The sequence below is a fragment of the Vespa mandarinia genome, chromosome 16 (assembly GCF_050613455.1).
Source record: "Vespa mandarinia isolate Hongniang chromosome 16, ASM5061345v1, whole genome shotgun sequence".
NCBI classification, from domain to species: domain Eukaryota; kingdom Metazoa; phylum Arthropoda; class Insecta; order Hymenoptera; family Vespidae; genus Vespa; species Vespa mandarinia.
Genome location: NC_140825.1, coordinates 1,871,552 through 1,898,311, shown reverse-complemented (window position 1 = coordinate 1,898,311; position 26,760 = coordinate 1,871,552). Strand labels below are relative to the sequence as shown.

Genomic DNA, 26,760 nt, shown 5'->3' with positions numbered 1-26,760 from the left:
AAACCATTCTTTTGTAAAGAAGTATGGAAATCGATAAAATGAATAAATTATGTTGATAATAAATCTTAAAAAATTCACTTTACTTTTTTAGATACAGTATTTAAACTCGTGTATATATAATAATATTTAAATATTGTAAAAAACTTTATCATTAATAGACGATAATACAATCTGTGAATAAGTCTTCTTTAAATTGAAATCTTTATCATAACACTTTTTTGCCAATATGAAGCACATTATTATCAGACTATAATATTATCAGACTATAAATATTTTTAACAAATTACTACATTTATCTTTTTTCCTTTACTCACACACATATTATAAGATTTTTTTAAGATTATTTAAATTAGGATTCAGAATAAATGTGTAAAAGCTTCGTTTTAGATAATAATAATATTCTATGTAAAGCTATTTAAATTAATAGAATAATTATGAACACTATTGGCGGAATGTTTGCCATGAGGAAGAAAATTGTTGTAAAATTGTTGCCGCTATTTTTTGATTTCTGTTTCAACAAGAAACATAATAAGATTATTTGCACTATAATCACAGTATATTACTCTAAAATATAACGCTTTAGTATATATAGCTGGCACAAACAATCTTTACTTATTCAGTTGTTAAGAGGATATTAATAATAAATAATGAGAAACACACAATATATGAGATAGGTGGTTTCATTAGTTAAAGTACATGTATAATAATTTAATATAAATGCAATATATAAGAATTCTGAAATATTCAGAAAATGTACGTAGTAAAGAGATCAAAGTGATAACTATATATTCTCTATATTGTGCATTTCTTTAAATTCTCTTTGGAAATAGATAGAACTATATTTTATATTATAACAATACGTAGGATTCATTTATAAAAAGCTTAAATTAGCACTTAATGTAAAGCAGGCCATGATAAAATTTGTCCTTTATAACATCATCATTTAAAAATAGTAGCCAACAAGGCGCAATGCGGAGTGTAAAACTTCAGTAGTTACATCATAAACTTTTGTCCTCTCAAAAACGTACACATGATTTGCACTTTGCAAGTGTGTACCTAACAGACTGTACTATATAGTTCTACTCTTATCTATGCAAAGATCTACATCAATACTACGAGATATTAATCATTGTCCATTATTGTAGATTGTTTATGAGGTATCTCTTTTAATTCAGACTCATCAACATAATTAGCTTTGGAATTTTTTTCTTCTGTAGATTTAACGCACTATAATGATAAATCGAATATTAGCTAGATTCTAATTTTAATGGTATATATCCATCTATTAATAAAAAGAAAACAAATATATCCTATTCTACAAATATGTGATAATTTACAAACTTACATCCTCTATTCGTATTCGTGGTGCTGTTATTTGTTCTGGAAAGTGCCATGGTTTATAATTAGGATTATTTTGGACTTTCCAATCTAGATATCCCAAAGCAGCCTTATGTAACTTTTTCACCATCTGTTTTAATTTTAATAAATTCTTTATAGTTGAATGATTTATTAAGATAAGAAATATTTTACCTTTGGAGCAAATATTTGGGTAACTTTATTCATTAACCATACAGGTATTTTACCGTGAGGATCTGTATGAGATACATAACCCAATTCTGAACCATCTCCATTTCGTGAAGGCCTTACGATATAACCTTGAATATTTTATTTAATTATACATGACGATATGATAAGTGACGAATTTTAATTATTTCTTTATAAAAATTCTACCTGTTAAATATGATGTTGCTCTAATAAAATGTTTCCTAGGTGGATAATCTTTATGATAAACAGAATGATTTATAATAAGTTGTTCTCCTCCAGTATCAAGCCACGAACGTTGTAATATAAAATCTCTATTTTTCAATGGAGATGCACAGGACACTAAAGATTCGAATCATTCATATCTAATACAATTGTTAATATAAACTATAAATTATAATCTAAAATCAAATAATACTAACTGGAATAATATCCTATGTCATTATTTGGATTAAAAAATCCTATATCTTTTGATTCAATCATATGAGTATCCCAGACTTTTCTATAGTCAGGATCATGTAAAACATCATATAAGGTTTCTGGCATAACATCAGAAAATCTTGTTCTAATCTACAATATAATAATTCCCAGTATAATATTCTATGTAACTTTAATTTTTATAAAATAACTTAATTAAATAACTTACCTTTACCATTTTAAAACTAATACCAGGAACAGTTTTTGTCCAAACGGACAAATCGGGCTTATTATAATCTAATTTCCAATCATTATTATTATCATAGAGCTGTTTTAACTTTTCAAAATCTTTATCCTCTGCGATCTTAACAATACCAATCTCCATTTTAAATAAAATTTTTTAAGTTTCTAAAAAAATAATTGGAATAGTGCTTCAACTAATTGTTATATTAATTTTATTGATATTTGTATGTGTGTGTTTGTGTACACATTACGTATATCACGTGTGTAACCATATGTTCATACATACACACAAATTTTATTCATTAATTTGTTAGAAACTAAAAGAATTTAGAAAAATATTAATTTTTATATATCAAAATATTATATTTATCATTATTATTATTATTATTTTAACATCATTAAATATCATTTAATCCATTCAATTCTGTTTATAATCGAAAAGACATCGAATTATGTTTCTCCATTTAAAGAGATAGGCAAAGATATAAATATATGACACACTAACCTTTTCATCGACAGGTGGAAATTATTGTGTTAAAATAATGACAGTCAAATCATATCGTTTTCAACATTATCTTAAAATGTTCGTTATTAATTATAATGACTAGGCCAATTCTACAAAACTCATCGACAATTTTCATCACAAAAGCTGACAAACTATACCTGTCGCACCGATACGGCGCAGAATTGACAGGTTAGTTGATAAATAGTTTTAGTGTTCACATCCTGCAAATAACATCCAGGACGTGTAAGAGAAAAAAAAAATTGTAATGTCTGATATATTATTCTTTTGTATTATTATAATTACCTTCTTTTTATATTAATAAAACATTAATTCGTGACACGTAAGATTACGTCTCCAAAGATAAAGCCAGCATATGCCATCGTAGTACCAATTATAATTCCGCCATATTGCTTTCTCCATTGCGAAGGAAATTTAAAATGATTAAAATTATTTGAATTTTATTTTACAGTCATTAATCATAATATAAGTTTCTAATGATATTTATAATAATTGCTCTGTAAACAAGTCATTTCGTAATTGAATTTGAAATTTCGCGCACTTACTGAAAGATCACCAATCGGCAAACATTTCTTTACTTATCAACGTTCCTGATTGGTACATTTGAATCCTTTTCTACGTACTACATACTTATATGTTATATATTACTTAGTTATCAAATATATTCTTGGAAAAACTAATTTAAAAGTTTTAAACTTTACAAAATATTATATTAATATATAATATTTGTTTAACAGGTTATGTGGTCAATTTACAATAGATAACGATATATATTTATTAATAAAAATTACTCCTATTTATCCTTATTTATTCTGCTATCGAAAAGCTAGAAGGTGAAGAAAAATGAATTTAAATATTTTATCAAAGAAATTATAATATATTTTTCGATACTTACCTCAAACATAATTTTCTATATCGATTTGTATAACTCTTTGTAAGTGTAAAATCATAAAAATAACAAGAAATAATAAATAATTTCATATACTTCTATATACATATATACGTGATGATTTATGTGATAGAAATAAAAGAAATAGTAATTATGAAGAAAAGTAAAATCTTTCTTTTTCTTTTTTATCTTCGAGATATTATAATTATTCATAAAAAGAAAAAAAAACAAATTAAACGTTTTGTTAAACGAACGTTAATATTTTAATACATAATATTGATGAGAGTTGATAATGCATGTATACGTCTGTATTTATGTATATACATTATTACTGGGGGATTTAAATAATACCAAAGTGAAGTTAGCTTCGTGTTGACAATATTGTTTACAAGTATGATTGGGTAAGATTCAATGTGCCGATTCGTTCATTCCTTCTAGCATTTCTTTATTGATTATTTTTTTAATCCTAGCGGTAGGGAAGTTACGTAAAGTATAGCCAGAATACTTATGCGTCAGTAATCAAAGCATTGATATCATAATTGAAAATAATTAAGCCTTTTTAAACGTTATCTTTATTAAGTGATAATTTGTTTATTTATAAAAAAAAAAGAGATATTATAACAAGTATATACAAGAATTCTTAATCGATGTACATCGAATTAATATTGAATGGACACTGTTATTATTGTAAGTTTATTCGATACTCCTTGTAATTGGCATGGTCAGCCATTGTATGATTTAATTTTTATGAAATTAATTTTATACACAAATACGATATGAAATTTGGTCATTATTATATATACATATATATATATATATATATATATATATATGTGCGTTATTTTTAAATTAAAAAATCAATATCGAAAAACAATAATTAATTAATATATTATAATTTATATTATATAAAGTAAGTATAGAATTAAGTCGAAATAAATGTTCGTAATTACGATATATTTTATTTAAGGGATAATATTATTTAAAACATTCCATTCTATATTCTATATCAACAAGTGTGGATCATGTGCATCATGTACATCACATGATTGTAAAGAATCGATTTGAAGGATGCCAACAAAGGTGAAACGTTCAACAAATATTATTGAGGCTAAGATAAGAGTAGACGAGGCTGCGGTTCATGTAAAAAGTGAAAATTACAATGAAGCTATGCTTTTATATAATCAGGTAAATAAATATAATTGTAGAAAAATAATAAGCGTAATATCATAAGCATTTTAATCTCGGGAGCAAGGAAGAATAATAACAATAAAATAACAGTGACAATTGATAATAAGAAAATGAAGAAAAAGAAAACAAATAGAATTGTACAAAAAAAAAAAAAAAGAAAAAAAAGAAAAGAAGAAGAAAAAGAAGGAAGGAAAAAAAAGAAACTAAAAAAAAATAAAATGTTTGAATTTATATTAATGATACGAAATGTGTCATGAATAGATTAATCGTCGATAAATTAAATTACAATGAAATAATAAGAAATAAATTAATTACAAATAATATTATAAATTTGACGTATCTGTATAAGAAAGAAAGAAAGAAAGAAAGAAAAAAAAAAGATAAGATAAATAAATATATTTAAAGATTTAACGAAATCAAAATACAAAAATATATTGAAAATGATTAAAAGGACATAAAATACAACAATTTTCTCAATCAATGAATGATCATTAAACATCAATTATATAGAATATATATTTACCCTTTCGTGAATAACAGTATCACTTAAACGTAACCCAGAAGGGTGTCCAATAGCTACTGATTTTGGAATAGAAGGTGCAAGGCTATTTAAGGAAAATTCATATATGTATGTATATACTTAGTTACACGTCATATAGAGACGTGTGGAATATGACGTGTTGTTGACTGTTTCTAAGGCAACAAGCCACCTGTAAAGGTGTCGATAATCACACGTACCAATGGTTTCAACCCACAGGTGTATTATGGAGTATCGTGTTAATTGTACAAAATGGTTCTTGGCTAGATAAATTCGTTTGTTGTATTTTAATAATTAATTTATAATATAGAAAATTAAATATCGCGTATTTATTATGTATACGTGGCGTATATGTATTTAACTTTTAAGGGGGGAAAAAAAAAGAAAAAAAAAAAAGAAAACATTGTGTAAAAAAATATTATTACTAAGATACAAGTAAAGTAAACGAGTAATACGAAGAAGAAAAAAGAAAATGAGTGAGATAAATAACGAGTATAATACATCAATATTTAATTCTGTGGAATTACAGGTAAACGATATATTAAATCCTACGTTACACGAACACAGTCTTTTACAAAGCTTCGTAAGTATTGGCGTCGATGATATTGATACGAAGGAATCCAACGAAGAATTTAAGAATGTAAATAAGAAAATACATATGAGGCATTGCCTTGGAAAAAATGAAGAAAACGATGATATTGATAATCGAGAATCGACTGATGGTGGTGATACAAATAAAATAAAAAAAACGAATAAACGATTTATACGAAAAACTGATACGTCATTCATACAAGTTCAAGTGCAAATGCATAAATCTCGAATAAAACAGAGAAACAATGTTGCTCAACGTCAGGAAGAAGTTTATACGGATAAAGATCGTGCCGCTGCCGTTAATATGGGCAGCAAAGATATTAAACAATCCTTAAAGCAAAAAAAGCGATTAGACCGTATTAAAAGTCCATTACTTTCAGATGTGGCAGAGCCGGGTTCTATTTTAGAATTAGGAAAACGAGAAATGCGACTTGGCAATGTCAATGTCGCATTTAATTTTATAAATAAGGTTCAATGAAAAATCTCAAATATTCATATAACATTCAAAAATAATATCATTTTAAATTATTTAACATCTTATGTGTTAGATTCTTTTTATTTTCCTTACTCTCAAATAGAACTAAATTATTTCTTTATCTCTTAAACGCGTCAGAATTTACAAGAAAAAATATTACCGTTGTTTTCTCTGTGTGAAACATTTTTTATTTAAGATATATTATAGTTGATTCAAAAAAAAAGAATATTATTTATACAAACACACACACACATATATATATATATATATATATATATATATATATATATTTTATATTTCTTTTTTTCAAGGCATTGGAATTGAGTCCTAATGATATTAACGCATTGATAGCACGAAGCAGGTGTTATCTTTTATTGGGCAATCCACAAAATGCATTACAGGATGCTGAAACTGCATTGCAATGTAAATTAAAAGATTCGATAAATGCTCGTGCGGTCTATTATAAAGCCGAAGCTTTATATTATCTTGGAGATTTTGAGATGAGTCTGGTATATTATTATCGTGGAATGAGAATGAGACCAGAATTTGGACAATTTCGACTGGGAGTACAGAAAGCGAAAGATGCGATACGAAATATATTAAATCATGATTAAACAGTGATTATTGAAATATTTAATTTTAATATATCTATTATTATATCTGTTTTTCATAAAATTTAGAATTTAATTACATCTTATTCGAAACATTTGTTCATATTAATATACGTTCGACGATTCGTTTGATTGAATTGCTTTAACAATAGAATGTCTATGTAAAGACAATTTCTACCGACTGATAATATTTACATGCGCATGTGAGAAGAACCCCTGCAGATAGATAACCATATATACATATATGTATATCCTATCGACGATTAAAATTCAAAGCTCTATTTCAAATCAGATCAAAATCAATTTTGAATCTATGATTGTGTAGTATGCTATGTAATTTTTACATAAGTAAGATGCACAATCCAATTGAAATAATTACATGCATATTAGTACGAATTAAACTATATGTAACATTATAAAATTTTTAATAAAATTAAACTTATAATAAAAAAAAGTTTCTCTAAATGTATATAAAATATTATTTACTTGTATTAAGGTATATGTATATCGTATTATTAAGATATATATTTCGTGAATTAGAATCTACTTTAAGATGAATAAAATATTCATTCAAAGACGTACGTTATTTGAAAAATTAATGTTAGATTATTTCCTTTAGAATCAATAATCCATATACAAATGAAGCTGCAAATGAAAAAAAGGTGCAAATAAAACTGACCTATCTAGATGGCAGGCGAAATGTTTTCCTTTGTAGTATACTATGGTAACATGCGTCAATAAAATCGATGTCCAAACAACATTTATATCAAATATATCATATTTAAATAGAATAGAAAAACGATTCTACCAATGATTGGGAAAAAAATAATTGGAGCTAATTTTATAAATTTGCTAAAGCCGATAATGATCTTTCGATTTTAAAGACTCATTATCCAAGCTTGCATATGTACATATATATATATAGATATATAAAATTATTAGCGTTCAAATAATAGAGGAAGACTTCACATAGATAAAAAGAATTCCTATTTAAGGCTTTTCTTCTTACGAACTTTGGAACTTCAACGACAGGTATGGACAAAATTTGAATAACAAGCGCGAAAGGAGAACAATGCGTACATGAAAACAATTAAAAATCAATGAGAATAATGAAGAAATTAAAATCTTTCAGAGCGTTTCTTTAAAGAATTATTTTGGAGGTCTATAATATTATTTCTGTTTATCTTTAATAATTAATTTATTTACTGAAATATGATTAGGAATGTAAATATTTTAATTTTCAATTAAAATTAGACAGAAAAGATTTTAGAAAAGCAATATGCAGCCATTCGCCCAGTAGTACTTGCGCTACATAATGTAAAATAAGATTTCGATAAATCGCAAGTATTACCGACCCAGGTCTCACCACGTGGAGGTTGCTGCATGTGGAGACCCACGGACTGACGGTGACTCTACTCTAAAATCCGCGTTCCGCGTTACCGATCCGCTATACCTTTCCGCTTCAATGCACTGGCTTCTTAACTAACAGGGTATGCGTAGCTTAGCTACAACACACCTCTTACAGATAGCTCCACCAATTGCACCGTCCACTTCAGACATAACGGATAATTAAGCACGTCTGAATTTGTGCTTTCCGAATTTCGAACAAACAAAGCGCACTCCTTAGAAATACTAATCGCGTCGCGACACTCACGTGTGTGTTATAATTACGTAGATTCTACTGTTAAGCCGAAATTCGCGAAGTACCCCCATCGAAATTTTGAAGAAATCAAACGAAGTCCACGGTAGGACCTTTAATCGCGCCCGAACACCCACACGAGTGTTAGAAAAACGATGACTCTACTCTACAATTCGCGTTTTCGATTCGAACAATCAAACGAAGTTTAATCGCGCCCGAGAACACCAACGCCTGTGCCCGCCGACACGCGCGCTAATGTTCTTCCTATCCTTCCCGTATTCGCGTATAGAAATCGATGATGAATCCAGCCAGGCAACGACGCATTCATTCGCAGATGAACCTATCCCTCGATGATCTATCCTGAAAAATAAAAAGTTAAAGAGAAAATAAAAAACAAAAAAATATATAAAACAGAAAATAATATATATACACAAATATAAAATACAAATAGAAAATATATATAAATAGATAAGAGACCTAGGAAAAGAAACGAAAAGAGAAGCAGCATGCACCATCCCATGAGTCCTACCTAAAACTAATAAATCATAATTCATAGAAATATATTAAAAACATAATTAAAACATAATTAGAAACATAATAGAAAATATAATTAAAAACATAATTAAAGGCATAATTAAAAGGAAATAACATATAAATAACACAATTGAAAACATAATTGAAAAAGAAAAATATGAGATAGAAAAGAAAGCCCCAGAAAGAGAAGAATAGAGAGACCCAAAAAGATAAGACAAGAGAAAAAATTCTATATGATGCTGAGACAGCAACCCGCACAGAAGCCCTCCCCCACAGGCCCCTCCCATGGGTCCCACCCGAAATACACAAAGGATAATTAATGAGAGTAAATAACAATAAATAGAAATGACAGCGGACGTAAAAGAGAGATAGAAAAATTTCCTTTTCGTTTGTCTAAGAAATTATTGTAGAATATATTTCTGTTAAATTTCTTCTTTTGAAGTACAATTACCTATATAAAATGAAAATATGTTAATGTTTAGTTGGAATTAGTTTGAAAAGATATTGGAAAAGTATTACAATATGCAGCCATTCGCTCGGTAATACTTGTATTTAAAAATTTACAATTAATCTTTCCAAGTATTATCGACCCAGGTCTCACTACGTGGAAGTTGCTGCATGTGGAGACCCACGGGCTAACGGTGACTCTACTTTACTCTAAAATCCGCGTTCCGCGATACCGACCCTTATACCTTCCGCTTCGGATACCTTGGGCATGGTACAAAGCTAACAGGAAGTATCTAGCCTCAGCTACAGGGACTCCACTTACAGAAAGCTTAACCGTTCGACACCCTCCGCCTCAGGCATAACGGATTATTACGCACATCTGAATACGTGCTACCGAATTTCGAACAATCAAAGCGCATTAATCGCGTTCGCGACACTCACGTGTGTTATAATTACGTAGATTCTACTGTTCTATCCAAATTCGCGAAGTAATCTAATCGATATGTCGAAGAAATCAAACGAAGTCCCCGGTAGGACTTTCAATCGCGCATGCGAACTCTTACGTGAGAGTTAGAATAACGGTGACTCTAAGTTGAAATCCGAAGCGCACTCCAAATTTCAACACTAAAACGAAGTCCATGATAGGACTTTTAATCGCGCGCGGACACCCACGCAAGAGTTCGGAAAACGGTGACTCTACTCTAAATAGACTAATCGAATATTCGAGCCAACAAAACGAAGTCCCCGGTAGGACTTTTAATCGCGCACGCGAACACTCACGTGAGTGTTAGAATAACGGTGACTCTAAGTTGAAATCCAAAGTGACATATGCTAACCGGTATTTAGACTTTCCATGATATTTGTCGGGATTTCCGCCCCGCTACCAAATATGAGGATTGTCATAACATCAGCCAGCTATGTACAGCACTACAAGGTAAACCGTTCGCGCACCCCGAATTTCAACACTAAACGAAGTCCATGATAGGACTTTTAATCGCGCCCGGACACCCACGCAAGTGTTCGGAAATCGGTGACTCTACTCTAAAAAACGCGTTCGCGAGGTAATCTAATCGAATATTCGAGCAAATATAAACGAAGTCCCCGGTAGGACTTTTAAGTCGCGCCCGCGTTCATTCACGTGAGTGTTAGAAAAACGGTGACTCTACTCTAAATTCGCGTTTTCGATTCGAACTATCAAACGAAATTTAATCGCGCCCGAGAACACCCACGCTTGTGCACGCCGACACGCACGCCAGTGTTCTTCCTATCCTTCCCGTAACCGCGTAAAAATCGTTGATGGATCGTGCCAGGCGATGACGCATTCGACCAGAGATGAACCTATGCCTTGATGATCTATCCTGAAAAAGAAAAAAAGAAAATGAATAAAAGAAAGATAAGAAAATAGAAGTAGCTCTGCACGCTGCTGAAACAACAGTCCGCTTCATCTCATGGATCCTATCTAAAACCTGTAAATCATAATTAATAAGAGTATATTAATAACAAACCTAAAAACATAAGAACATAATTAAAAAGAAATAACATAAATAAATAATAAAGAAACATAATTAAAAGATAATAACATAATTAAATTCTGAAAAGATACAATAAAAAGAAATAACATATTAATAACATAATTAAAAACATAATTAAAAACATAATTATAGATGAAAAATATGAGTAATAAATAGAGCTGCTGAAAGTTAATAAAATAGAAGTAGGCCTGCATGCTGCTGAAACAACAGTCCGCTTCATCTCATAGATCCTACCTAAAACCTGTAAATCACAATTAATAAGAATATATTAATAACAAAACTGAAAACATAATTAAAAACATAATTAGAAAGAAACAAAATAAATAAATATTAAAGAAACATAATTAAAAAGAAATAACATGATTATATTCTGAAAAGACATAATTAAGAAGAAATGACAATAATAAATCTGAAAAGACATAATAAAAAGAAATAACATATTAATAACATAATTAAAAACATAACTAAAGAAGAAAAATATGAGATAGAAAAGAAACCTGCAGAAAGATAAGAAAATAGAAGCAACTCTACACGATTCTGAGACAGCAACCCGCACAGAGGCCCACACCCATGTCCCCATCCCATGGGTCCCACCCGAGACTTATAAATCATAATTAATAAGAGCAAATAAGAATGAAAAATATGAGACAGAAAAGAATGCCCCAGAAAGAGAAGAAAAGAGAAGCAGGTCTTTAAGATACTGAGACAGTAACCCGCACAGAGGCCCACTCCCATGGGGCACTCCCATGGGTCCCACCCGAGATTTATAAAGGATTTATAATGATAGTAAACAAGAAAAAATAGAAATGACACCGGACATTAAAGTGTGATAGAGAAATTTCCTTTTCGTTTCTCTGAGAAATTATAGTACAATAGATTTCTGCCATATTTCTTCTTTTGAAGTATTATTAGCGATATGAAGTGGAAAAATATTAATGCTCAGTTGGAATTAGATTAAAAAGATATTGGAAAAGTAAAAAAATATGCAGCCATTCGCTCAGTAATACTTGCGTTAAAGATTCTATAATTAGAGTATGCAAGTAATACCGACCCAGGTCTCACTACGTGGAAGTTGCTGCATGTGGAGACCCACGGACTGACGGTGACTCTACTCTAAAATCCGCGTTCCGCGTTACCGATCCGCTATACCTTTCCGCTTCAATGCACTGGCTTCTTAACTAACAGGGTATGCGTAGCTTAGCTACAACACACCTCTTACAGATAGCTCCACCAATTGCACCGTCCACTTCAGACATAACGGATAATTAAGCACGTCTGAATTTGTGCTTTCCGAATTTCGAACAAACAAAGCGCACTCCTTAGAAATACTAATCGCGTCGCGACACTCACGTGTGTGTTATAATTACGTAGATTCTACTGTTAAGCCGAAATTCGCGAAGTACCCCCATCGAAATTTTGAAGAAATCAAACGAAGTCCACGGTAGGACCTTTAATCGCGCCCGAACACCCACACGAGTGTTAGAAAAACGATGACTCTACTCTACAATTCGCGTTTTCGATTCGAACAATCAAACGAAGTTTAATCGCGCCCGAGAACACCAACGCCTGTGCCCGCCGACACGCGCGCTAATGTTCTTCCTATCCTTCCCGTATTCGCGTATAGAAATCGATGATGAATCCAGCCAGGCAACGACGCATTCATTCGCAGATGAACCTATCCCTCGATGATCTATCCTGAAAAATAAAAAGTTAAAGAGAAAATAAAAAACAAAAAAATATATAAAACAGAAAATAATATATATACACATATATAAAATACAAATAGAAAATATACATAAATAGATAAGAGACCTATGAAAAGAAACGAAAAGAGAAGCAGCATGCACCATCCCATGAGTCCTACCTAAAACTAATAAATCATAATTCATAGAAATATATTAAAAACATAATTAAAACATAATGAAAAACATAATTAGAAACATAATAGAAAATATAATTAAAAACATAATTAAAGACATAATTAAAAGGAAATAACATATAAATAACACAATTGAAAACATAATTGAAAAAGAAAAATATGAGATAGAAAAGATAGCCCCAGAAAGAGAAAAATAGAGAGCCCCAGAAAGAGAAGAATAGAGAGTCCTAGAAAGAGGAGAATAGAGAGCCCCAGAAAGAGAAGAATAAAGAGACCCAAAAAGATAAGACAAGAGAAAAAATTCTATATGATGCTGAGACAGCAACCCGCACAGAAGCCCTCCCCCACAGGCCCCTCCCATGGGTCCCACCCGAAGTACACAAAGAATAATTAATGAGAGTAAATAACAATAAATAGAAATGACAGCGGACGTAAAAGAGAGATAGAAAAATTTCCTTTTCGTTTGTCTAAGAAATTATTGTAGAATATATTTCTGTTAAATTTCTTCTTTTGAAGTACAATTACCTATATAAAATGAAAATATGTCAATGTTTAGTTGGATTTAGTTTGAAAAGATATTGGAAAAGTATTACAATATGCAGCCATTCGCTCGGTAATACTTGCATTTAAAAATTTACAATTAATCTTTCCAAGTATTATCGACCCAGGTCTCACTACGTGGAAGTTGCTGCATGTGGAGACCCACGGGCTAACGGTGACTCTACTCTAAAATTCGCGTTCCGCGTTACCGATCCGCTATACCTTTCCGCTTCAATGCACTGGCTTCTTAACTAACAGGGTATGCGTAGCTTAGCTACAACACACCTCTTACAGATAGCTCCACCAATTGCACCGTCCACTTCAGACATAACGGATAATTAAGCACGTCTGAATTTGTGCTTTCCGAATTTCGAACAAACAAAGCGCACTCCTTAGAAATACTAATCGCGTCGCGACACTCACGTGTGTGTTATAATTACGTAGATTCTACTGTTAAGCCGAAATTCGCGAAGTACCCCCATCGAAATTTTGAAGAAATCAAACGAAGTCCACGGTAGGACCTTTAATCGCGCCCGAACACCCACACGAGTGTTAGAAAAACGATGACTCTACTCTACAATTCGCGTTTTCGATTCGAACAATCAAACGAAGTTTAATCGCGCCCGAGAACACCAACGCCTGTGCCCGCCGACACGCGCGCTAATGTTCTTCCTATCCTTCCCGTATTCGCGTATAGAAATCGATGATGAATCCAGCCAGGCAACGACGCATTCATTCGCAGATGAACCTATCCCTCGATGATCTATCCTGAAAAATAAAAAGTTAAAGAGAAAATAAAAAACAAAAAAATATATAAAACAGAAAATAATATATATACACATATATAAAATACAAATAGAAAATATATATAAATAGATAAGAGACCTATGAAAAGAAACGAAAAGAGAAGCAGCATGCACCATCCCATGAGTCCTACCTAAAACTAATAAATCATAATTCATAGAAATATATTAAAAACATAATTAAAACATAATTAGAAACATAATAGAAAATATAATTAAAAACATAATTAAAGACATAATTAAAAGGAAATAACATATAAATAACACAATTGAAAACATAATTGAAAAAGAAAAATATGAGATAGAAAAGAAAGCCCCAGAAAGAGAAGAATAGAGAGCCCCAGAAAGAGAAGAATAGAGAGTCCTAGAAAGAGGAGAATAAAGAGCCCCAGAAAGAGAAGAATAAAGAGACCCAAAAAGATAAGACAAGAGAAAAAATTCTATATGATGCTGAGACAGCAACCCGCACAGAAGCCCTCCCCCACAGGCCCCTCCCATGGGTCCCACCCGAAATACACAAAGGATAATTAATGAGAGTAAATAACAATAAATAGAAATGACAGCGGACGTAAAAGAGAGATAGAAAAATTTCCTTTTCGTTTGTCTAAGAAATTATTGTAGAATATATTTCTGTTAAATTTCTTCTTTTGAAGTACAATTACCTATATAAAATGGAAATATGTTAATGTTTAGTTGGAATTAGTTTGAAAAGATATTGGAAAAGTATTACAATATGCAGCCATTCGCTCGGTAATACTTGCATTTAAAAATTTACAATTAATCTTTCCAAGTATTATCGACCCAGGTCTCACTACGTGGAAGTTGCTGCATGTGGAGACCCACGGGCTAACGGTGACTCTACTTTACTCTAAAATCCGCGTTCCGCGATACCGACCCTTATACCTTCCGCTTCGGATATTTTGGGCATGGTACAAAGCTAACAGGAAGTATCTAGCCTCAGCTACAGGGACTCCACTTACAGAAAGCTTAACCGTTCGACACCCTCCGCCTCAGGCATAACGGATTATTACGCACATCTGAATACGTGCTTCCGAATTTCGAACAATCAAAGCGCATTAATCGCGTTCGCGACACTCACGTGTGTTATAATTACGTAGATTCTACTGTTCTATCCAAATTCGCGAAGTAATCTAATCGATATGTCGAAGAAATCAAACGAAGTCCCCGGTAGGACTTTCAATCGCGCATGCGAACTCTTACGTGAGAGTTAGAATAACGGTGACTCTAAGTTGAAATCCGAAGCGCACTCCAAATTTCAATACTAAAACGAAGTCCATGATAGGACTTTTAATCGCGCGCGGACACCCACGCAAGAGTTCGGAAAACGGTGACTCTACTCTAAATAGACTAATCGAATATTCGAGCAAACAAAACGAAGTCCCCGGTAGGACTTTTAATCGCGCACGCGAACACTCACGTGAGTGTTAGAATAACGGTGACTCTAAGTTGAAATCCAAAGTGACATATGCTAACCGGTATTTAGACTTTCCATGATATTTGTCGGGATTTCCGCCCCGCTACCAAATATGAGGATTGTCATAATATCAGCCAGCTATGTACAGCACTACAAGGTAAACCGTTCGCGCACCCCGAATTTCAACACTAAACGAAGTCCATGATAGGACTTTTAATCGCGCCCGGACACCCACGCAAGTGTTCGGAAATCGGTGACTCTACTCTAAAAAACGCGTTCGCGAGGTAATCTAATCGAATATTCGAGCAAATATAAACGAAGTCCCCGGTAGGACTTTTAAGTCGCGCCCGCGTTCATTCACGTGAGTGTTAGAAAAACGGTGACTCTACTCTAAATTCGCGTTTTCGATTCGAACTATCAAACGAAATTTAATCGCGCCCGAGAACACCCACGCTTGTGCACGCCGACACGCACGCTAGTGTTTTCCTATCCTGCCCGTATTCGCGTGTAAAAATCGTTGATGAATCCAGCCATGCTACGACGACGCATCCGACTGCAGATAAATCTATAATGGAAAGATGATCTATAATGGAAAAGAAAAAGATGAGATAGAAAAGAGAGATGCAGAAAGTTGAGAAAATAGAAGACGCTCAGCACTATGGTGAAACAGCTGCCCATATCATCACATGGGAACCACCTAAACATCAATCATAATTAATAAGAATATATTAATAACAAACCTAAAAACATAAATCATAATTAAAAAAAAATAACATAATTATATTCTGAAAAAACATAATTAAAAAGGAATAACATAATAAAAATCTGAAAAGACATAATGAAAAGAAATAACATGTTAATAACATAATTAAAAACATAATTAAAAACATAATTGAAAACATAATTAAAGAAGAAAAATATGAATAATAAAAGATAGTTACTGAAAGATAAGAAAATAGAAGTAGCTTTGCACGCTGCTGAAATAATAGTTCGCTTCATCTCATGAGTCCTACCTAATGCTTAAAAATAAAAATTAATTAAAATATATTAATAACAAACCTAAAAACATAAAAACATAATTCAAAAAAAATAACATATTAATAACATAATTAAAAACATAATTAAAAACATAATTATAGAAGAAAAATATGAGTAATAAAAAAGAGCTGCTGAAAGTTAATAAAATAGAAGTAGATCTGCATGCTGCTGAAACAACAGTCCGCTTCATTTAATAGTTCCTACCTAAAACCTGTAAATCATAATTAATAAGAATATATTAATAACAAAACTGAAAACATAATTAAAAACATAATTAGAAAGAAACAAAATAAATAAATATTAAAGAAACATAATTAAAAAGAAATAATATAATTATATTCTGAAAAGACATAATTAAGAAGAAATGACATAATAATAAATCTGAAAAGACATAATGAAAAGAAATAACATATTAATAACATAATTAAAAACATAACTAAAGAAGAAAAATATGAGATAGAAAAGAAACCTGCAGAAAGATAAGAAAATAGAAGCAACTCTACACGATTCTGAGACAGCAACCCGCACAGAGGCCCACACCCATGTCCCCATCCCATGGGTCCCACCCGAGACTTATAAATCATAATTAATAAGAGCAAATAAGAATGAAAAATATGAGACAGAAAAGAGTGCCCCAAAAAGAGAAGAAAAGAGAAGCAGGTCTTTAAGATACTGAGACAGTAACCCGCACAGAGGCCCACTCCCATGGGGCACTCCCATGGGTCCCACCCGAGATTTATAAAGGATTTATAATGATAGTAAACAAGAAAAAATAGAAATGACACCGGACATTAAAGTGTGATAGAGAAATTTCCTTTTCGTTTCTCTGAGAAATTATAGTACAATAGATTTCTGACATATTTCTTCTTTTGAAGTATTATTAGCGATATAAAGTGGAAAAATATTAATGCTCAGTTGGAATTAGATTAAAAAGATATTGGAAAAGTAAAAAAATATGCAGCCATTCGCTCAGTAATACTTGCGTTAAAGATTCTATAATTAGAGTATGCAAGTAATACCGACCCAGGTCTCACTACGTGGAAGTTGCTGCATGTGGAGACCCACGGACTGACGGTGACTCTACTCTAAAATCCGCGTTCCGCGTTACCGATCCGCTATACCTTTCCGCTTCAATGCACTGGCTTCTTAACTAACAGGGTATGCGTAGCTTAGCTACAACACACCTCTTACAGATAGCTCCACCAATTGCACCGTCCACTTCAGACATAACGGATAATTAAGCACGTCTGAATTTGTGCTTTCCGAATTTCGAACAAACAAAGCGCACTCCTTAGAAATACTAATCGCGTCGCGACACTCACGTGTGTGTTATAATTACGTAGATTCTACTGTTAAGCCGAAATTCGCGAAGTACCCCCATCGAAATTTTGAAGAAATCAAACGAAGTCCACGGTAGGACCTTTAATCGCGCCCGAACACCCACACGAGTGTTAGAAAAACGATGACTCTACTCTACAATTCGCGTTTTCGATTCGAACAATCAAACGAAGTTTAATCGCGCCCGAGAACACCAACGCCTGTGCCCGCCGACACGCGCGCTAATGTTCTTCCTATCCTTCCCGTATTCGCGTATAGAAATCGATGATGAATCCAGCCAGGCAACGACGCATTCATTCGCAGATGAACCTATCCCTCGATGATCTATCCTGAAAAATAAAAAGTTAAAGAGAAAATAAAAAACAAAAAAATATATAAAACAGAAAATAATATATATACACATATATAAAATACAAATAGAAAATATATATAAATAGATAAGAGACCTATGAAAAGAAACGAAAAGAGAAGCAGCATGCACCATCCCATGAGTCCTACCTAAAACTAATAAATCATAATTCATAGAAATATATTAAAAACATAATTAAAACATAATTAGAAACATAATAGAAAATATAATTAAAAACATAATTAAAGACATAATTAAAAGGAAATAACATATAAATAACACAATTGAAAACATAATTGAAAAAGAAAAATATGAGATAGAAAAGAAAGCCCCAGAAAGAGAAGAATAGAGAGACCCAAAAAGATAAGACAAGAGAAAAAATTCTATATGATGCTGAGACAGCAACCCGCACAGAAGCCCTCCCCCACAGGCCCCTCCCATGGGTCCCACCCGAAATACACAAAGGATAATTAATGAGAGTAAATAACAATAAATAGAAATGACAGCGGACGTAAAAGAGAGATAGAAAAATTTCCTTTTCGTTTGTCTAAGAAATTATTGTAGAATATATTTCTGTTAAATTTCTTCTTTTGAAGTACAATTACCTATATAAAATGGAAATATGTTAATGTTTAGTTGGAATTAGTTTGAAAAGATATTGGAAAAGTATTACAATATGCAGCCATTCGCTCGGTAATACTTGTATTTAAAAATTTACAATTAATCTTTCCAAGTATTATCGACCCAGGTCTCACTACGTGGAAGTTGCTGCATGTGGAGACCCACGGGCTAACGGTGACTCTACTTTACTTTAAAATCCGCGTTCCGCGATACCGACCCTTATACCTTCCGCTTCGGATATCTTGGGCATGGTACAAAGCTAACAGGAAGTATCTAGCGTCAGCTACAGGGACTCCACTTACAGAAAGCTTAACCGTTCGACACCCTCCGCCTCAGGCATAACGGATTATTACGCACATCTGAATACGTGCTTCCGAATTTCGAACAATCAAAGCGCATTAATCGCGTTCGCGACACTCACGTGTGTTATAATTACGTAGATTCTACTGTTCTATCCAAATTCGCGAAGTAATCTAATCGATATGTCGAAGAAATCAAACGAAGTCCCCGGTAGGACTTTCAATCGCGCATGCGAACTCTTACGTGAGAGTTAGAATAACGGTGACTCTAAGTTGAAATCCGAAGCGCACTCCAAATTTCAACACTAAAACGAAGTCCATGATAGGACTTTTAATCGCGCGCGGACACCCACGCAAGAGTTCGGAAAACGGTGACTCTACTCTAAATAGACTAATCGAATATTCGAGCAAACAAAACGAAGTCCCCGGTAGGACTTTTAATCGCGCACGCGAACACTCACGTGAGTGTTAGAATAACGGTGACTCTAAGTTGAAATCCAAAGTGACATATGCTAACCGGTATTTAGACTTTCCATGATATTTGTCGGGATTTCCGCCCCGCTACCAAATATGAGGATTGTCATAATATCAGCCAGCTATGTACAGCACTACAAGGTAAACCGTTCGCGCACCCCGAATTTCAACACTAAACGAAGTCCATGATAGGACTTTTAATCGCGCCCGGACACCCACGCAAGTGTTCGGAAATCGGTGACTCTACTCTAAAAAACGCGTTCGCGAGGTAATCTAATCGAATATTCGAGCAAATATAAACGAAGTCCCCGGTAGGACTTTTAAGTCGCGCCCGCGTTCATTCACGTGAGTGTTAGAAAAACGGTGACTCTACTCTAAATTCACGTTTTCGATTCGAACTATCAAACGAAATTTAATCGCGCCCGAGAACACCCACGCTTGTGCACGCCGACACGCACGCTAGTGTTCTTCCTATCCTTCCCGTAACCGCGTAAAAATCGTTGATGAATCGTGCCAGGCGATGACGCATTCGACCAGAGATGAACCTATGCCTTGATGATCTATCCTGAAAAAGAAAAAAAGAAAATGAATAAAAGAAAGATAAGAAAATAGAAGTAGCTCTGCACGCTGCTGAAACAACAGTCCGCTTCATCTCATGGATCCTATCTAAAACCTGTAAATCATAATTAATAAGAGTATATTAATAACAAACCTAAAAACATAAGAACATAATTAAAAAGAAATAACATAATAAATATCTGAAAAGACATAATAAAAAGAAATAACATATTAATAACATAATTAAAAACATAATTAAAGAAAAAAAATATGACTAATAAAAGAGAGCTGCTGAAAGATAAGAAAATAGAAGTAGCTCTGCATGCTGCTGAAACTACAGTCCGCTTCATCTCATGGTTCCTACCTAAAATCTGTAAATCATAATTAATAAGAATATATTAATAACAAACCTAAAAACATAAAAACATAATTAAAAAGAAATAACATAATAAATATCTGAAAAGACATAATAAAAAGAAATAACATATTAATAACATAATTAAAAACATAATTAAAGAAAAAAAATATGAATGATAAAACAGAGCTGCTGAAAGATAAGAAAATAGAAGTAGCTCTGCATGCTGCTGAAACAACAATCCGCTTCATCTAATGGTTCCTACCTAATACCTGTAAATCATAATTAATAAGAATATATTAAAAACATAATAAAAACCATAAAAACATAATTAAAAAGAAGTAACATAATAATAATCTGAAAAGACATAATGAAAAGAAATAACATATTAATAACATAATTAGAAACATAATTAAATAAGAAAAATATTAGATAGAAAAGAAAGCTGCAGACAGATAAGAAAATAGAAGTAGCTCTACACGGTGCTAAGACAGCAACCCGCACAGAGGCCCACACCCATGTCCCCATCTCATGGGTCCCTCCCGAGACTAATAAATCATAATTAATAATAGTAAGTAAGAATGCAAAATATGAAATAGAAAGAAGAGCCCCAAAAAGAGAAGAAAAGAGAAGCAGCTCTATAAGATGCTGAGAAAGCAACCCGCACAGAGGCCCACACCCATGTCCCCATCCCATGGGTCCCACCCGAGACTTATAAATCATAATTAATAGAAGGAAATAACAATGAAAAATATGAAATAGAAAAGAGAGCCCCAAAAAGAGAAGAAAAGATAAGCAGCTCTATAAGATACTGAGAAAGCAACCCGCATAGAGGCACACACCCATGGGCCTCTCCCATGGGTTCCACCCGAGATATATATAGAGGATAATTAATGACAGTAAATAAGGAAAAATAGAAATGACAGTAATTATACGAACGATAAAATGCTGTATTTAATTTGATTAAACTTAAGAAAAATAAAAGATTAATTAAAAAGAAATGAAATATTCTGAACACAAATATAAATAAATATTATTCTCTCTGAAAGAAATATTATATTTATTAATCGATAATATATGATAATATATGTACATGTTGTCTATAACTTTGATAAGAATATCCTATTGTTTAAATATTAATTAATTATTCCTTCACGTGTTTGGGATCCCACGACTCGGACCTAGCTGAAAAGAAATAAGGAGAGAAAATAGAATTAGTATATATGTATATTAATTATACGAACGATAAAATGCTAAATTTAATTTGATTAAACTTAAGAAAAATAAACGATTAATATAAATAAATTTTATTCTCTCTGAAAGAAATATTATTATATCTATTAATCGATAGTAAATGACAATACATGTATACGATTTTTATAACGTTGTTAAGAATATCTTATTGTTTAAATATTAATTAATTATACTTTACGTATATTGTACATTGTTTAAATGTTAACATAATCCTATTTATTAATTATTCCTTCCCGTGTTCGCCATCTCACGACTTAGACCTAGCTGAAAAGAAATAAGGAAAAAGAAAGAATATGTATATATGTATATTAATTATACGAACGATAAAATTCGGAATTTAATTTAATTAAACTTAAAAGCTAAGAAAAAAAATATTAATTAAAAAAGAATGAAAAATTCTGAATACTGATCTAAAGAAATATTATATTACTTTTATATTTCATAGATATGTGATTTTAATATAGAACTCGATTTTATTAAAATTAAATTATGAATTGAATTGAATTTTAGAAAAGAAGAAATGTGCTAAATGTATCAATCGACTTTAACGTAAAATTTGATTTTATTAAACTAGAATCATAAATTCAATTAAGTTTTAAAAACAAGTTTAATATTAAAAAGACATAAAATATGAAATAATCCTATTCGCGTACACGTGGCAATGTGGGAATATTATTTACGGAAAGTTACTTCGTCTCAGTTTTTTAAATTTACACCCCTACACCCATCACCATAAGAGCATTTTGAGTGACAACATGGTAAAATTAAAATACTAATATAGTAAAACTAAGAGCCATTCTCGAAGGTTCTTAGTGAACCTTCGAAAATAACTCAATAGCCTAATAGTTGTCCTCTTGAGCTACATGTTGTCTTCGGCATATAGCCTCTTCTTTGCTTCGTGCCTCAACCTAATCGATTATCACTCTAAAACTGTAACGACAAAATTTGATTCCGAATTCTAAGGTATGAAAGAAAACCCTAATACAACCCTAACAAATCTGAAAACTTATTATTATCCTTTCGAAAGATACTTTTCCGCTGCGTGGGAGAAATTAGATATTAATTATAAAAACATTAGAAATTAGATAATAGTATATTAATTGCTGAAAATCCTGAGCTAAAAATTAATTAATTTATCATCTAGGCTTACGGATTACGTCTCTTTGTTTTTTAGCAATCATTCTACTCGATTTTTCTCTTTCAAAACCAATGACTCTATCGAGACTTTTTTTGTATCAATTTAAATTGATTAAATATTTAATTAATAATTGTTTAAAAATATAAAGCAAACCCTTGGACGTTCCTTCTTACAAACGAATATTTTAATTATTGTAATAAAATCATCCACAGTTCGTTTGTAATCCAGAGACTATCCATCGCGAGTGTCTTCTTACTCGTTCCTTATTAGAACTTATGAATATCGATTCTTTATTTATTTCCGCGCGAGTAAAATATTTAAAAATGTATTAAAATATTCAAAATCTCAAATAATTATAAACGCGTTTGAGCAAGAAGACCCTATCCTGATCTAATAAATAAATCAAAACATAAGAAACCATTCAGGAGTAAATCACCGAAGAAATTTACTCGTGGTCACTCAATGCTCTTCTACTAATTAATTACAACCAATCACTCGTGCCAATTCGGACCTTTCGTCCTCGACATGATTGAGTGATCGGAGGGACTTAAAAATTTACTCACCACTTAAGAAGTTCTGCGTTGGCTCCAAAACACTCGTCCGCGGTTTAAGTCGAAATTGTCAATTACGTAGGTCGTCATCGAAGTTGATCAAAATCCTTTTCAATGATGCACTGACACTATTACGCGATAAATATTTTTTAACAGACTGTCACTGAATTTACTTCGCGAAAATCTAATGTCTTTTATAAATACAGTTTGTGCGACTGTCAAAAAAGAAAAATGATTCGCAAACAAACACTGACTCTAACGATTGCATTACACGCAATCGAAACAAATACACTTGTTGTTTAAATCGCGAAACCCGAACGAACAAACACTGCTTCTACATCGCGATATTCTTATTTCCGCCAAGATTAAAATTTTGAAGTATTAGTATTTTCTATTAAAATTATTTTGAGATTCTCGCGCTTTTCTTTATTTATCATGTTTAAACAAATCTACTATTGTTTAAATATTGCTTTATTGTACACCGCATACAATAAAGATTGTTTAATTAATTTAGAAATTACCGAAATTATTAATTTATAAGTTTTCGCGATCAGAACTAGAGAGAACCGATGTGTACTAGTCGGAGTGCAAAAGAAAACTAACTCGCGAATCGTCAAAGTTAATCGAAGGTTCGTTTATGTTTATATTAGACAAGGCCAACAACCGCGAGATCAAATTTTTAAGTATTGGAATTTTATTTCAAAATTATTATTAGTTTCTCTCGCGTTCGCGTCTTTTTAATGTTTAAACGAATCTACTATTGTTTGAGTATTCCTTCATTGTACACCGCATACAATAAAGATTGTATAATTAATTTAGAAATTACCGAAATTATTAATTTATAAGTTTTCGCGATCAGAACTAGAGAGAACCGATGTGTACTAGTCGGAGTGCAAAAGAGAACTAACTCGCGAATCGTCAAAGTTAATCGAAGGTTCGTTTATGTTTATATTAGACAAGGCCAACAACCGCGAGATCAAATTTTTAAGTATTGGAATTTTATTTAAAAATTATTTTTAGTTTCTCACGCGTTCCCGTATTTTTAATGTTTAAACGAATCTACTATTGTTTAAATATTGTTTTATTACACATCGTAAGCAAAAAAGATTCTTTAATTAATTTAAAAATTACCGAAATTATTAATTTATAAGTTGTCGCGATCAGAACTAGAGAGAACCGATGTGTACTGGTCGGAGTGCAAAAGAGAACTAACTCGCGAATCGTCAAAGTTAATCGAAGGTTCGTTTATGTTTATATTAGACAAGGCCAACAACCGCGAGATCAAATTTTTAAGTATTGGAATTTCATTTTAAAATTATTTCCAGTTTCTCACGCGTTCCCGTATTTTTAATGTTTAAACGAATCTACTATTGTTTAAATATTGCTTTATTGTACACCGCATGCAAAAAAGATTGTTTAATTAATTTAAAAATTACCGAAATTATTAATTTATAAGTTGTCGCGATCAGAACTAGAGAGAACCGATGTGTACTGGTCGGAGTGCAAAAGAAAACTAACTCGCGAATCGTCAAAGTTAATCGAAGGTTCGTTTATGTTTATATTAGACAAGGCCAACAACCGCGAGATCAAATTTTTAAGTATTGGAATTTTATTTAAAAATTATTTTTAGTTTCTCACGCGTTCCCGTATTTTTAATGTTTAAACGAATCTACTATTGTTTAAATATTGTTTTATTACACATCGTAAGCAAAAAAGATTCTTTAATTAATTTAAAAATTACCGAAATTATTAATTTATAAGTTGTCGCGATCAGAACTAGAGAGAACCGATGTGTACTGGTCGGAGTGCAAAAGAGAACTAACTCGCGAATCGTCAAAGTTAATCGAAGGTTCGTTTATGTTTATATTAGACAAGGCCAACAACCGCGAGATCAAATTTTTAAGTATTGGAATTTTATTTCAAAATTATTTTCAGTTTCTCACGCGTTCCCATATTTTTAATGTTTAAACGAATCTATTATTGTTTAAATATTGTTTTATTACACATCGCATGCAAAAAAGATTCTTTAATTAATATAGAAATTACCGAAATTATTAATTTATAAGTTGTCGCGATCAGAACTAGAGAGAACCGATGTGTACTGGTCGGAGTGCAAAAGAAAACTAACTCGCGAATCGTCAAAGTTAATCGAAGGTTCGTTTATGTTTATATTAGACAAGGCCAACAACCGCAAGATCAAATTTTTAAGTATTGGAATTTTATTTTAAAATTATTTTCAGTTTCTCACGCGTTCCCGTATTTTTAATGTTTAAACGAATCTACTATTGTTTAAATATTGTTTTATTACACATCGTAAGCAAAAAAGATTCTTTAATTAATTTAAAAATTACCGAAATTATTAATTTATAAGTTGTCGCGATCAGAACTAGAGAGAACCGATGTGTACTGGTCGGAGTGCAAAAGAGAACTAACTCGCGAATCGTCAAAGTTAATCGAAGGTTCGTTTATGTTTATATTAGACAAGGCCAACAACCGCGAGATCAAATTTTTAAGTATTGGAATTTTATTTCAAAATTATTTTCAGTTTCTCACGCGTTCCCATATTTTTAATGTTTAAACGAATCTACTATTGTTTGAGTATTCCTTCATTGTACACCGCATACAATAAAGATTGTATAATTAATTTAGAAATTATCGAAATTATTAAATTATAAGTTGTCGCGTTCAGAACTAGAGAGAACCGATGTGTACTGGTCGGAGTGCAAAAGAAAACTAACTCGCGAATCGTCAAAGTTAATCGAAGGTTCGTTTATGTTTATATTAGACAAGGCCAACAACCGCGAGATCAAATTTTTAAGTATTGGAATTTTATTTAAAAATTATTTTTAGATTCTCACGCGTTCCCGTATTTTTAATGTTTAAACGAATCTACTATTGTTTAAATATTGCTTTGTTGTACACCGCATGCAAAAGAGATTGTTTAATTAATTTAGAAATT

At 31.8% G+C, this 26,760-nt stretch overlaps 2 protein-coding genes across 6 annotated transcripts; one reads left to right on the top strand and one right to left on the bottom strand.

The window, feature by feature from the left end:
• LOC118442117 (START domain-containing protein 10) lies at window positions 1–5,350 on the bottom strand. Of its 3 annotated transcripts, none has more exons than XM_085661906.1 (9): window positions 5,326–5,350; window positions 3,011–3,121; window positions 2,708–2,928; window positions 2,189–2,519; window positions 1,965–2,112; window positions 1,732–1,884; window positions 1,531–1,655; window positions 1,346–1,468; window positions 1–1,227 (listed from the first exon to the last, which is right to left on the bottom strand). In XM_085661906.1, the coding sequence occupies exons 4-9, from the start codon at window positions 2,342–2,344 to the stop codon at window positions 1,123–1,125; spliced, it is 810 nt and encodes a 269-aa protein (XP_085518032.1). In that variant the 5' UTR covers window positions 2,345–2,519; window positions 2,708–2,928; window positions 3,011–3,121; window positions 5,326–5,350; the 3' UTR covers window positions 1–1,122. The 3 variants fall into 3 exon arrangements, with proteins under 3 accessions (XP_085518032.1, XP_035723223.1, XP_035723222.1); XM_035867330.2 differs by having other exon boundaries at window positions 2,189–2,367; window positions 5,326–5,349; XM_035867329.2 differs by lacking the exon at window positions 5,326–5,350 and having other exon boundaries at window positions 3,011–3,151.
• On the top strand, window positions 4,095–7,423 carry LOC118442116 (outer dynein arm-docking complex subunit 4-like). Of its 3 annotated transcripts, none has more exons than XM_085661905.1 (3): window positions 4,095–4,301; window positions 4,629–4,799; window positions 6,718–7,423. In XM_085661905.1, the coding sequence occupies exons 2-3, from the start codon at window positions 4,683–4,685 to the stop codon at window positions 7,018–7,020; spliced, it is 420 nt and encodes a 139-aa protein (XP_085518031.1). In that variant the 5' UTR covers window positions 4,095–4,301; window positions 4,629–4,682; the 3' UTR covers window positions 7,021–7,423. The 3 variants fall into 3 exon arrangements, with proteins under 3 accessions (XP_085518031.1, XP_085518030.1, XP_035723221.2); XM_085661904.1 differs by having other exon boundaries at window positions 4,582–4,799; XM_035867328.2 differs by lacking the exons at window positions 4,095–4,301; window positions 4,629–4,799 and adding an exon at window positions 5,123–6,400.
• Window positions 7,424–26,760: the final 19,337 nt, after the last annotated feature.

What these genes read in the sequence shown, in the direction of transcription:
- LOC118442117 (XM_085661906.1), bottom strand. Translation starts at nt 2,344, where the DNA reads ATGGAGATTGGTATTGTTAAGATCGCAGAGGATAAAGATTTTGAAAAG. An exon ending in TTAGTTTTAAAATGGTAAAG is followed by an intron (nt 2,113 to 2,188) that starts GTAAGTTATTTA and finishes ATTATATTGTAG; the next exon opens with ATTAGAACAAGATTTTCTGA. An exon ending in AGCAACATCATATTTAACAG is followed by an intron (nt 1,656 to 1,731) that starts GTAGAATTTTTA and finishes AAAATATTCAAG; the next exon opens with GTTATATCGTAAGGCCTTCA.
- LOC118442116 (XM_035867328.2), top strand. Translation starts at nt 5,813, where the DNA reads ATGAGTGAGATAAATAACGAGTATAATACATCAATATTTAATTCTGTG. An exon ending in CATTTAATTTTATAAATAAG is followed by an intron (nt 6,401 to 6,717) that starts GTTCAATGAAAA and finishes CTTTTTTTCAAG; the next exon opens with GCATTGGAATTGAGTCCTAA.